Source organism: Protomyctophum bolini (genome assembly GCF_963924005.1).
Source record: "Protomyctophum bolini genome assembly, chromosome: 8".
NCBI lineage: Eukaryota > Metazoa > Chordata > Actinopteri > Myctophiformes > Myctophidae > Protomyctophum > Protomyctophum bolini.
The window spans coordinates 13,360,364-13,374,697 of record NC_137869.1 but is presented as its reverse complement, the minus strand read 5'-3'; the positions used below and the strand labels follow the sequence as shown (position 1 = coordinate 13,374,697).

The 14,334-nt window shown below is 41.9% G+C and overlaps 1 protein-coding gene across 9 annotated transcripts in view; it reads right to left on the bottom strand.

The window, feature by feature from the left end:
* The window catches only part of eps15 (epidermal growth factor receptor pathway substrate 15), a 31,381-nt gene that overhangs the window by 8,607 nt on the left and 8,440 nt on the right, over window positions 1-14,334 (bottom strand). The window contains exons 11-19 of one of the 9 annotated variants that reach the window (XM_080771254.1): window positions 13,967-14,123; window positions 11,564-11,646; window positions 8,182-8,254; window positions 4,901-5,068; window positions 2,671-2,868; window positions 1,686-2,087; window positions 885-959; window positions 302-680; window positions 74-118 (exon numbers count right to left, since the gene is read on the bottom strand). In XM_080771254.1, coding sequence (XP_080627380.1) covers window positions 74-118; window positions 302-680; window positions 885-959; window positions 1,686-2,087; window positions 2,671-2,868; window positions 4,901-5,068; window positions 8,182-8,254; window positions 11,564-11,646; window positions 13,967-14,123 — 1,580 coding nt within the window. The remainder of the gene's footprint in view (window positions 1-73; window positions 119-301; window positions 681-884; window positions 960-1,685; window positions 2,088-2,670; window positions 2,869-4,900; window positions 5,069-8,181; window positions 8,255-11,563; window positions 11,647-13,966; window positions 14,124-14,334) is intronic. The other 8 variants (XM_080771256.1, XM_080771255.1, XM_080771258.1 and 5 more) reach the window with 8 other exon arrangements.

The following is a 14,334-nucleotide window of genomic DNA, read 5'->3' as shown; positions in this document are numbered from 1 at the left end:
AGTTGAATAAACCTATCTTTCTGTCAGGTTAAACTGTGTCTATTAAGCTCATGTTATGCTAGTGATCACTCACCAGGTACATCTACTTTTCCAAATGGATCATCTTTGAATGGATCATCTACAAAAGAGACACCCGAATACACTTTATTCCAGCAACACAAATGTTAAGTTAATTCATCGTAATAAATACTATTTGAAGGATGTATACATGTACTGTGTACTGTGTAGTGTTTTTTGGTTAACTAAGGACGTAATTGGGAATAACATTGTAATCTATTTTCCCCTTTTTAAAGAGACTCACCATCGGTGAAGGGATCTGCCTGGAAGAAATCTAATTCAGGAACATTAGGGGGGCTGGTTTGTGGTGGTAGGGTAGGGGGACTGGTTTGTGGTGGTAGGGTGGGGGGGCTGGTTTGTGGTGGTAGGGTGGGTGGGCTGGTTTGTGGTGGTAGGGTGGGGGGGCTGGTTTGTGGTGGTAGGGTGGGGGGGCTGGTTTGTGGTGGTAGGGTGGGGGGGCTAGTTTGTGGTGGTAGGGTGGGGGGGCTGGTTTGGGGTGGAAGGGTGGGGGGACTGGTCTGAGGTGGTAAGGTGCGGGGACCAGGCTGAGGTGGCAGTGAAGAGGGGCTGGTTTCAGAGTCAACTGAATCCTCTTTGCTCTCTGGCTCTGGTGAGGCAACCTGCTGGACAGACAAGACAGGGCTGTGTTCACTAGGCTGAAGATTAGAGTCACTGGTTTTTTGATAAACATCAAATGTTTATTTATATCCCCAGTAAGGAAATGAGGTTGTTAATAATTATGTTGTACAAAACAACAGTGAGTCAGATAAGACATTTATCGATAATGTAGGAATACAGAGTCCTATCTAGTTCTGGAGTTGTCATACCTTTGGTGTGCTGGATGTAGGCGATTCCTCTGTCTCTTCTGGTGATATGTCGACTGTAGGACTGCTCCGTTCCTGCTGGGGTCACAGAGAAGACATCAAGAAACAATGACATTGACCTTTCTTGTTGTGCTCACACATGATGCAGAGTGCACACGCCAAACTGCATACCGGTAATTCCAGCAGATTTAAATATTTCTATTTTACCTAGTTTCTGCAATGTTTTTTTTTAAGTCATTCAAATAAATTAGGTTGAAATGAAACAAAAAAGTGTGGTCGTCGGAGCAGCGAGCTCAGACCTCCACCAGGCCTGGTAGCGTACCCAGGGCTGATAAACACTGGGTGCAGCCAAGTGAGAGCGGTTTTGGAGGTGCAAGAAATAAGCCTTGTCCACAAAATTGTGAAGGCAATTATAGGCAGTTATAGTAAAACCCTGTTTGGTCTATGTCGCATGATACATGAGACCATTTGTGCCTAATTTGGTGGCAAAACACAAGGCATGTGTGAGATTTTGTAGCATTTTTGGCAGCATCTATTGGTGGAAGTATAATCACGTTTGGTGCTGCATTTTTTTGGATTTGTTTTTGATTAAAAACTGTGGAAGATCAGGTTCATGATTTATACGTTTTTGTAAAACAAGCTCCTCCTGCAAACTTTGGAAGCAAATCGTAGCCAATCAGAATGAAATATGAAAGATTTGCCTGGTACACCTTAAAAAAGTTTCCAGAGACAACATGTAGTGATTCCTGAAAGTTTTGGAAGAAATCTGATACCGACAATCATACCAAATTATGTAACAATTACCAATGCAATGTTCACCTGAGGCTTCATAATGGTAGACAGACTACTATAGATATCAGCGGAGGCTAGGCAACTATAAAGATCATCTAAGGGATCAGGTTTCGGCTTTGGCTCCTCTGAAGTCTTAGACATCTCCTTCTCCTCTTCCTCGTCTTCCTCTCTCTGTTCTTCCTCAGACTGTGCATTTAGCCGAGGGCTGTTGCCTGGCTCTTTGTCCCTCAGTGCTTTAGGGTGGTCCTCTTGGAAGAGGTCCTGCTGGAAGAGGTCCCCATGGTTGGGCTCTGCCGATGGGCCTGCCGAGCCGTTGACCATGACGGGTGAGCTGTCCTCCAGTGCTCTCTTCCAGCTGAGCTGGGCTGTCACTGACCGCTCCTCCACCTGGAGGTCATTCAGTTTCTGCTGTACCTGAATGGTAGAGAGAGAGGATGGGGAAAGAAAATATTGTACCGTGGTTCTTTTCATACCCAGGCTCTTTCCCACGACCAAGCTGAGGCAAAATAAGTCTACATTACACAACTCCATTCCGTGATGATTAGCGTCTTTCTGTTCCCGATACAGTGGACGCGGAATTAGGTTTAGTCATGGGACAACAGCAAATGACATTAGGGCTACACAAGTCGACAGTCAATTGAACATAAAACATTAAAGTGATGGCATTTGGATGATACTTAAAAGGTGTAGTGAATGAAAAATACGTTTTTCACACTTTTTATCTGTCTCTCTGTCACTTGGTAAACAAACCACTCTGCATGTGCGTGCATGTGGTCGCTCATGAGACAGACCTACGTCCTATAGCCTGGAGGGATGCGACGCTCTGGTTGGTTCAGAAACTAAGATCCTGCCGTCTGAGGCTGAAACTTCAAAATAAAATGCTCATAAAAGCCATTTCACTACACCTTTAAAGAGCTACATCTGAAAGGCGGCAGACCATGCCAACTGATGTGCACGTGACAATCAAAATGAGATGGAGACATGACGCGACACACACCTGTGCAACCTGAGTGAAAGAGTGGTATACAGAGTCCTGCAGAGGTGAGAGCTGTTCTCTGGCAGCCTGGACCTTCTCCTCCAGTGTCCTGGTCTCGTCCTGCAGCTTGAGAAGCTCCTCTCTGGCCTGGACAAGTTCCTCTTCATACTGACCTATCTTCTGCTCCTGCTCCTCATGTTCTGACTGCAGCGACGAAATCTGGGTGTAGACACAAGCACACAGTATACATTAACACATGAGGACATGCAAGAGAACCAGCAAGAACAGGCTGAAGTTTAACTGGACACCCAACATCAAGTGATCAAGCTCAAGAAAGCTGAAGTTTAACTGGACACCCAAATAACTAAAGCCTAGTTTAGATTTCTTTGAAGATTTATAACTAATTACTAATATCTTCTGAAAACGGTGAGAAAAGCACTGGCGTTTGTTCACATTCTTGCCGGTCTGCATGACTTTGCATGCATCATGACTTTTCAGGCGAGAGAAACTCCCCAGGTGTCTTAAAGCATTGGTTCCCAAAGTTTTTATACTGAAATACCACCTCAGAAACTATTTGGTTCTCTATGTACCACCATAATAAATAACTGATGTTAAAATACAGGAGCGTAGACCTGCCCTTTTTGTTCCGTTCCTAAGCCAATAATGCTGCTGCTCTGACAAAACTGTCTAATCACTAATCAGCACAACTGATGATATTTCTAATGTGATTAATCCATTCTCAAATCTTCGATTAACGGCTAGGTGTGCTGTCGTGCTCATTTCAGCACGGCTGGGTAGCCTATTTGAACCAATTGGGCGACTTTTCTGTGTATCACCAGAGGGGGGCTCAAGTACCACCAGTGGTACTAGTACCAGACGGTTGGGAACCTCTGTCTTAAAGGACAACTTTAGTTTTTTTCAACCATGGTTCATGTTTTAGGTTATTAGAGAACTTAAAAGAGTGTTAATTTTTTTCATTTGCTGCTTTCTTTCGTTTTAGGGCATGGGGCATTAGAGCATGGGGCTAAATATGTATTTATTTACAACATTTTAAAGCGATTTCATTTTTTTATCATTTACTATAGTCCTACTAGACCAAGAAATTACATCTGGCCACAAAAGATCTACTGAATGTGTGGCTACTGGGGGGAAGCCACACTGTGTCATAGGCTCAATGTCAGTTTGACACATTCAGTAGATCCCGTGATCTTTTGTGGCCAGATGTAATTTCTTGGGGTCTAGTAGGACTATAGTAAATAATAAAAAAATTAATCGCTATAACATTTTGTAAAGAAATACATATTTAGCCCCATGCTCGAATGCCCCCGCCCCCCTGTCAAAAACAGCTAAAATCCCTAAAACAAAATAAACTAGAAAGAGGCAATTCTGGGAAATTGCAAAGTGTGATTGCCTACATCGCACCCGTCGAAAATGGAATCGCTTTTGGCTCCGCGTTGATGAAGCCACCCTCGACACGCGATTCAGATTTGGGATGGATCGTACATTCCGTGCGTGAGTTGTGGCGTTTTTCGTGAAATAGGCCCCTCCCACTAACTTCGGAAGAGGATTACGGCCGAACGATACAGAAGATCAAAATTCTGACTGTGCCGTTTTAATCGGATAGGTCCGGAGATCATGTGTAGCGATGTTTGTGAGATTTGGACAAAATATGTAGGTGAACAAAATTCAAAATGGCGGGAAATCTATCTAGACGCAAATGGGCGTGGCCTATATGTGGATTTTTTTTTTACGACCTACGGTTCAAGAGTTATACCCCAAAACGTAAAGTTGGCTGTTATAGCGCCACCATGAGGCCGACCGGTATACTTCTACGGTAATTAATTTTAGTAATTATTATGAATCTCTCCTCCAAGTCTTGTAAGTATAGCCCTTACGGTCTCAGAGGAAGAAAATACTTGAAAGTGAGTTTTTGCATTTTCCCATTTTCCCATTCATGTCTATGTGGAAATTCTAATTAATTCATATCAATTACATTATCCAACAAATGTCTTAGCAAAATACAAGCACACGATTCCCGATGTAGCCCGTCGTTTTGACGTATGGCTCGAGTGCGTGTCACAAAAACTGTGGGAGGAATAGCACGTCAAAATAAACAGAGCAGTAAAACAGTTAGTATGATTGCCCTCAGGGCAATCACACTAATCAGCAAATGAAAAAAAAACCTTTCACTTTCTCTAATAACCTAAAACATGAACCTTGGTTGAAAAAAACTAAAATTGTCCGTAAGGACCTTTACCAGCTGGTTCTCATGGCTGGTCTGCTGGCGGATGAGGGACAACTGCTCCTCCAGGGAGGCCTTCTGCTGGTCCAGCTCATCCAAAGCTTCCTGAACCTCCTGACGCTGGGCCTGGAGCCGCTGCAACTCCCCGCTCTCCCTCCCCACCTCGTCCTGCAGGTCCTACAGATGTTGGAGAGCAGCACAGCAAAGTAGTGAGCAGAAACACTTGGACGAACTGGGTGGAGCAGAAGGGCACCACTATGACATTCAAGGTCAGATTATGATTTCAGTGACGAGTGCCAAACGACACGTTATATTACCTGTCTCACACCGTTTTAAGCATTCATACAGTCTGCGACTCGCTGGCAACTGATCCACAAAATGGAAACTATTTCATGTTAATATGGTCTCGTGCATTTCGAGCTTACTCAAAATCGTGGTGAAATGGCTTTTTTGGTAATTTCATTTTGATGTTTCAGTCTGAAAGGCCTTTGCAACCAATCAGAAGGTCCTATCCCTTCAGGCTATGGAGTGGAATCTAAAAAAAACATACTTTTCATTTCACCACGTCTTTGATCTTCCCAACCAATCGTAGTATGCAACATTTTATGAAGCCTAAGTTAAGCAAAGCCTGGGCTGGGAGTGGGCTGAACTTGAGTCATGACCTACAAACACTCAAAGTGTGATGTATGGTGGCCCACCTCCTACACAGTATAAATATCCATAGCACTCAGCCTTGAGCTAATGCTCCAGTGAAGCAGCTTAGAGTTGCCTCCATCAACATAAGATTCTCTTGCAAGATTTAGGAAAGACCTTAAATCATGGCTCCATCTTCAGACTAACTGGTCATAGTTAGGCTCAATCCCAATTCCCCCCTTCGTCCTGGCCCTTAGCCCTTGCCCTTGCTTATGCGCGTTCACGTGAGGAGGAAGGGTTTTCTCAATTCTCTTTGGAGCGAGGGTTAGGGCTGAGGGCGAGGGGTAGAATCCCCTTCGTTTGAAGGGACATCGCGACCGGACTCAAAACGGAGCAACATCACTGAGGGCTGAAAGGCGGACGAGGTAAGAAGCCTTTTATGTCCTTTATTATGGAAAAATATTATAATAACCAATATTATTTGAATGTATTAACAATCTGCATCGCCAAAAATATCGCAATCTCTAGCAAAGGTTAACGTTACCTCACGTGAACTAACGATATGAATGATACGGTGTTGCATTCATACAACGTTACCCATTCATTTGGCACCGCATCGGCGCTTTATTCTTTTTTATTTAGCGCTGGTGCGCCGGTGATACAACTCAGATGCAAGCTATCTTATTAGCAGGCATAAGTCCGACCCCCCAGACCACGATATGTCAACATTCTGCAGTTTTGGAGGTCTTAAAAGCCGTGAAATAGCCTACTGTACCTACATAACGCTGTCACTGCATAACGTTGGCTACTCGCTGCAGTGATGGTTTTATCATGACCAATGTTAAGCTAATCCCCACAAGTTGCAAAACGTACATAACTAATTAGCAATGGTGTTGTGTTTTTCCCCAGGCAAACCATATGGAACAGATTGCAAGCTGCTGTGCAGACTGTACATTGGATGGAGATGAATCACGATGGCATTTTCATTGATAGAAAATTACTCTGTTCTTAATGATATTAAAAACAATGAACAGTGACCACAGCCCCTTCTTTCTATACTGTAAATTGTTTTTCCTTTTTCTAACCCTGTATATATATATGTACCCATGCTATACAAACTGTTAAGACAATAATCAATGAATCAGGTACAACTGTTGAGCAGGTGAATTACATTCTGCATACATGGTGGGCTACCAACATGAGACAAAATTACAATATATTTATTTTATCATAACCACAGCAATGTTATATTTACGTTCCATCTCTACAGCTTAAATCAAATGGAAAGTAGTTTCCAAAGTGGGTTATGGGCTAAATGATAGTTTGTACACTCTCAGAGTTAATTAACATTGATATTACAATATAAATTGGGGGTCCTAGAGACAGAAATGCCATCAAAGTTTGGGGAAGGGTTATCTCAATTGTACTGCCATAATGTACACTACAGTACAGTATGGCGCGGAAAGAGGACAGTAGGTGACGGTATGCACTTTTATGTTGGTGCGATCCGCCATAAAACGCAGAGAAGAAGAAGAAACCGGTTGCTAAGTTACCCAATAAACACTGAAACGGGATGTTTACGTCCAAGGGTTTCCGTCGCACAATTGCGTCGCACAGCGATGACGTAGCAATCTATAAGGGACATTCCGATTCCTAGGGGGATGATTCATCTCCCTACCCCTTGACACTCATTATGTAGGAACAAGGGGAAGGGGCAAGGGCTGAGGGGTAGGGTTAAATATATTATTATATATATTATTTTTATTTGTTACACGGTTGTTTTGTTTGTACAGTATGTTTGTGTATAGTTTCATGTTACAAGGTGGACCACAATGGAAACAAGCGAAGGCTTTTTGTGTCCATTTGGCGTTTTTTAAAATGATGTCATTTTTAGTAATTTTCTTAAACTGTATTCTATCTATATAAGTATTCTATCTATCTAGAAACCACCATCACACTCGGATGTCAAATCTGCTTCCCAAAACAAGTGGAGTGTGGGGGAGTGAACTATCTCTTTAATTCGTCTGCTCCCAAAATAGATGTCATCAGTCAGGCTCTGAGCAGGGAGTCTTGCAGACACTCTTACATCAAGGACACCAGCCTCTCTCGCTCTCTCAGTATAATTAACAGTGAGATCTATCGGGCTGGCTGGCTGCTGGCCTAATGGATTAATGGTCAGCCAAAGCATTAATAATGTTATTGATTGATATTTAAGAACCAGTGATGCCCTGCCCTTATCTTTACCAGTTTGTGTTTCTGCCCGTCTATTAAGTAGTTTAACAAAATAGACAACAAAACAGAACAGTTCTCGAATTTGGAGCACCAGCACATAGTAAAATCTTCAGTGTTCATTTACCATCACTTTGTAACTCTGTAGTGTACACCATACAGATGTAACCAAATTGATCCCTGTGAGTCATTTGGACCTTATAATTAGTGTTTAGATGACAGATTTACAGATGAATTACAGATGTCTGTAATTGTCGCTAAATATTTACAAAACCATTTTCACATTAATGGCTTTAGTTTTAGATTCGTCCATGTTGTACACTCAGCATTTTAAAGTTCATCATTGGCAGATTTTCTCCAACACCATGCTCTCATGGTGTTGGAGAAAATCTTTCAATGATGGAAAGAGGGTCAGATGAGGGTCTCACCTGCACTTCATTGGTGCGTTGCCGGATAGTCTCCTCGTTATCCTTGATCTCCTGCTCCACTGTACTCTTCTCCCTGGGGGTCCAGCACAGCAGACAGGAGTATTTAGCCACTGAGGACAGGCTGAGTGCGCCCAGTCCTCCAAGCCCCATTCCCTCCAACCCCAGCCAGCCATCTGTTGCACCACTTCCTCTACCTCCTCCACCACCACCAGGCCTCTCAACAAGCAGCTCCTCTCCCTGGACAACCATGATCCTAGCCCTACACCAAAATGCCCCCACAACTAGAGCAGAGAGTGACTGGAGAGCGCTGGAGAGGTGGGGCGTCTCTCTCTGTGTGTGTGTGTGTGTGTGTGTGTGTGCGTTTGCTCTAAGCTTGTGCAAGTGTGACGAGGACATTTACAGTATGAGTGAAGCAGGGTCCTGTTTGCTCTGTCAAATGTGTTGGTGATGAGGAGCGAGAGACAGATGGCTGCCTTGAGGAGAGAGAGAGAGCGAGGTGGAGGGAGAGAGGGAGGAGTAAGGCTGAGTCAAGCCCTGTTACATTTATCATCTGTTTTTGTCATCCTCTCTCTTTTCTCCCTGACTACAGCCCAGCCAGGAGAAAAGCAGGGAGAGAAGGGGAGGAGCAGTAGTTGTACACATCATGTATGGCCTCTTTCTAAAAGCCCATCTCTCATTTATGCACCCCTACAACAATAGGTTTGAGGCTGAGCAATGTCCCATTAATAAAAAATATTATTATTATTAGATATTTACATGAAGGTTACGATCGATCTAAGAGGCAATATGGATGAGCAAAATCAGGCACAATTTGCTGTTTTATTTGCATACGCATCAAAAGTGGCGGGTTGGCTGGGACGGTGCATACGGACCGGGCGAAACCATTACTTGCGCGCTCTGCTTGCGCAAGTAATAACTATAAGAAAGGGGTGCTCCGCTGAACTAATCTCTTCCAAGAGCTGATAACAGATTCACAGCTGATTGATTTATTGATTGAACATTTAGAGACGAACAAATATACACTTCTATATAAAAAATCATGTAAGGAAGGTAAAAAGGGAAAGGAAACATACAGTAAGGGGGAAAGGGTGTGCGGGGATTCAGATTTTAAAGAGGCCAGTTTCGAATTGCATCCGTCCGTAGATAACCGTCTTCACAAAGTTTCCAAATGCAGGTTAAATCGGTCTTCTAATTTTCTCAACCATCTCATCAAAAGATGTCACTCCTTTCTCTGACAAGTCTATATTTTCATCCTGTAATGCCACACTATAACCGAGTATAAACAGCAATGGTAATCTGTTCTTACCCATCATCTTCATTATCAGCAGTGCTAGGTTTGTGGAGAGATTTGAAGCAACAACAATGTAACATCTTAGCAAGCTTGATCTGCTGCCCGTCACAATTACTCTCTTCTTATTATACACTATTACTACCACCCACCCCCACCGCTCACCCGTTAAACAGCTGTTCTCTGCCTATTAAACAGCTGTCCTCTGCCTATGGCATAAGTTGCGCAAGTGAGTGTGGTTGTGGGCACCAAAAGACACACTGCTCACCATCACCTTTGAGAAAGGTGAAAAAGTGAAAGGCTAAAATTACATTTGAAGAAATTCTCTCGTAACCCATTTAGACTTGACGTCGAAATTTAAAAAAGGTCTTCTAAATCATGTCAATTGTCTGAAAAAATGTTGTTCCAGGGACTCCCCCAGAAGCAAAGATTTGTTAAAAACGATTTATATTATTTTTCACAACAAAAAGAGTTCCCGTCCAAAATGATGGCTCTCTTTCACATCTTAAAACGAAATAAATGTGTGTGCTGTGCACATGTGTGAGAGAGATGTACTTTATGGATGTAATTTTGTGTTCTAAATAGTGGTCTTCCAGAGACCAGTAGGTGGCCGCACACAATGGTAGTAGCCAAAGTGCCAATATTTTATTTCAGGACACAAAACAGTACGGTTTTCATTTGTTTTAGTGATTTTTTGACAGGGGCGGGGGCATTCGAGCAAGTGACTAAATATGTTTTTTATTTTATTTTTGTAACTGCGATTTCTGTATTATTATTTATTATAGTCCTACTAGACCCAGGGAATTACATCTGGCCGCAAAAGATCACAGGATTGTATTGAATGTAAAGAGGGAGGTACTAGGGGGTGCCATACTTTGTCATCCGTTTGTCACCTCGCCCTTCACATTCATTAGAAACTGTGATCTTTTGTGGCCAGATGTAATTTCCTGGGGTCTAGGACTATAGTAAATAATAAGAAATAGACATAAAATGTTACATAAAAATACATATTTAGCCACTTGATCAAATTCCCCCACCCCGTCAAAAAAGGGGGAAAAATTACTTGCAAAAAAAGAAAAAGCAGTAAATCTTAATCTTTTACTTTCTCGAATATCAACCTAAAACATGAACGATGGTTGAAAAAAAAAAGTTGTCCTTTAATCAGACTAATCAATTTAATAAAAAAAAATTGTTGCATCAATTCGTTGATATACAACATTAAGAAAATGTAATACAATGTATATATTTATTAATATTAGTTTTCTGTTAATCAGTAATAGTAAAAAGTTAGTCTATATTCATCACTACAATAATTGCTAATTGTATTATTATATAAATAATCAATAGTTGCAGCCCCACAACTAGAAAAAGTGCCTCTCGAGGCACAGGTCTCCACCAGGGCAGGTCAGGGTGTGGCCTCCTGGTGGCGCTATAATAGGCCAATGTGAAAAGGGTGGATGATTTGGGACATTTTGTTCAAAAAATGTGTTTTGCAAAAATCCACCTATTGGTGGCACTATAACAGGCCAATGTGAAAAGGGTGGGATATATTCCTCAGCCTAGTAGGAAGGTCTGTGAAAGATTTCACGTTAATTGCACGCTGCGTTCATGATTTGAGGCTTTTTATTCAAAACGGGCCAATCCTGCAAACTTTGAAAGACAATGTTAGCCAATTAGGATGGAATATGAAATATCGGACAGATCCGTCTTGAAAACATGACTATAGATAGTGTGTAACGATTCGCGGGATTTTTGGACAGAATCTGGAGGAGTAATATAAAAGAAATGTTTTTCAAAAGTCGGCCTCCTGGTGGTGCTATGACAGGCCATTCTGGAAAGTTTGTGGCAGAGGTTCATCATTGGCATCCAGGGAGTGTGTGTGCAAAATTTGGCATCGACCGGGTTAACGGTGCCAGAGATTAGCTGTACACAGGCGGACGGACGGACACACACACACAGACTCACACACACGGACGGAGTGCAAAACATACTCTCTCCCCATGCCTTTGGCAGGTAGAGCTCTTTTTGAGGTAGGCTACAAACTCATTCCTCAAACCTGAATGGACTTCACACCTTTCCTTAAGAGAAGCTCACCTTTGCAGGTCAACGATCTCGTTACTGAGGGAGTCCAGTTCCTTGATGGCAGAGAAGTCGGCTGCAAGGTTGGCCAAATTATTCTGAAGACCAAGCAAGGTAGAGGACAACTTAACCATGGATAGACACTCACTAGCGCAAGCCCAGCACCACAACATACAATACATGGACAGGACACAACAATAAACTGATGAAACAACCTAGTACTGTGTATAGGAATTAACTTTAAATAGGACTGGACCCATTATATGACATCAAAACGTCATTTTGAGAGTTCTGAGAAGAACCCCAAAATGACTCATGCACTATAACATCCTGTGTGTTAATTTAACAAGTTGAGAGTATAAAATGGTTAAATTGTTAAATTCACACACAGGATTTACAGTGTACGATACGGAGAAATTGAAGATGCACCAAAAGGAAGGAGACAACACATTCACAGCCAAGCACAAACAAATGTACTAAACTAAATTAGAATGGCATCTACTAGGTAGCTACTGAGGTGATGTAGAAACAGGTTAGGGATGGGAAAGAACATTAAACATACTATGTAATGTCACTGACACGAGAAGACCTAGGTAAAGGTGTCCCGTAGTGGAGGCACTGGATCAGAGGGCTTCTTTCAAATACTCATTCACTTAACTGGGCTCCAGACTAACTCGTTTTAACAGCTGAATTGTTGCCACCGGGTGCTGAAAATGTTGACATAATATGATTTTTGATTCGATTTTTCATCACACGCACACAATACAATAGATTTGTATATCATCTAGTACGCAGATCACAATATTTATCATATCAGACTTTTTTGGAAACATTATCATTTTATCTACACCATAAAACAAATGGTAACAGAGATATGGCACAACGCACGCAAGTCTATTGCCAACATCGATCTTTACATAGTTTATATATTGTCTTCACAGAGTCTTTTCCACAGCTGGTGAAAAACTACAAAACAGATACTAAAGGCTTTGATTTTCAGTGAGCATTTTACTCCTGTAGGACTGTGGTGTGACAAATAAAACTGATTGTGTAAAATAGTGCGTGATTGCTAGTGTTGTTTCAGTGGGTGCGTCATGCCAAGTGTGTTGTGTGCATATCGCAGTGTGTCACTGTGAGGTTGCTGCTTACTATACAAACCATTATTCTTACATCACTGTTTTTGTGAGGGCAGACAACAAAACACCCCTTCCATTAATTGCATATTTTTCTTGCACATTTGGAAGCTAAAATAATTACCCAATGGTTGCAATCTGGAGCCCCGGCTATTTTAATATGGTAATTTCATAGGTTCTTACAACACATGGACGGATAGACTCTAGAAAGATATATTCTAAATATGGTAATAAGACTTTTTGGGGTAACTTTTTTAAAAGTATTAAGTATTTGAAAGAAGCAAAAGTCCCACTAAGACCCAGGCGTGGCACATTGGGTATATCTCAATAGACTAGGAGGAATCCACTATACTTGCCCCAATTTCTCCACAGTACTAACACAGCTCCAACTTTGGCACAATACTGTTGTCAGGGCAGGGGCTATTGTCTGAATACACTTTGATTTTCATTCATTATAATTTTCTTGATTAGTTACAGCTGTCAACTAGCCTGCAACACAAGGAAACAGACAAGCGTGTTCCAGCCCAATGAGAACTCAGAACAGAAACTGATAAAATAAAGGACTTCTGTGTTAGCCAGGGAAGAGGAAAGGACAAGTTAAGGCAGCCTCTGCAGAGTATTGAGAAGCATTTGACTCAGTATGGTAAGCACACGCTCTCTCACGAGAGACTTCCAAATTAGGGAGACATCATCACTACGTGTATGTAAAGTGAACTATGCATAATGTGTGGAGAGCAAACACAGAGTGAACCTGAACCGTAAGAGAATGACACACAGAGAGCGACAGAGATACACAGCCGCAAGCTAGAGGGGGGAAAAAATCCAAACACACAGAGACACACCACAAGGAAGGAAAAGGTTAGTTAAAAACAAATAAATAGACAACTTTGTATCAGTAAAATAACAAACAAAATAACTAATCCCAACATTAAGTGATACATCATCCTCCATAAAAGCATTGATTGAGGGCTGGTGATAATGCCAGCTTGGGAGAGATAACAGATGACACAGCAGCAGCAGGCAACAGGCTCTTTGATGCAAGAGAAGCATCTGAAGTAAGAAACATCAACAAAAATCTCCAAAGCAGATGTCCACACATTATGTTCACATAAAACAATGAGTAAGAGACAGCCGGGATCAAATGAACACTTCCCTAGTTTGTTAATTATCATCACAATGTTATTAGTACTTGTATTAGCAGGGGTGTGAAGGATTGTTTGTGATTTAAGTAAAAAGGGTAGATTTAACAGACTTTAAATTGACGAATATTCTGTAAGTGACTCACTTGTTTGATGTTCTGTCTGTCTGAGGGGGGTATCATTTCTGGGGAGAGAGTCTGAGGAGGGTCCAGACCTTTGGTCAGCTTCTGGTTGATGAGATACAGTGCTAGGGCAAACTGCTCTCTGGTTAGCTTCCCTATGTCCCCGATGTCACACAGCTCCCTGAGACAGACACGCACCATGACATAACATAGGAATGATTTACAGGCAAAAGACTATTGTTAATAGTGTGAATGAACCTCATGCACTGTGGCTAGAAGCTTAATGTGCATACAGACAAAATGACAGATACAGGAATATATATGATATTCTGTGGTAAATGTTAAAGGAAATAATTATGTGAGGTCTGTGCAATGTCATTATTTGTGATACA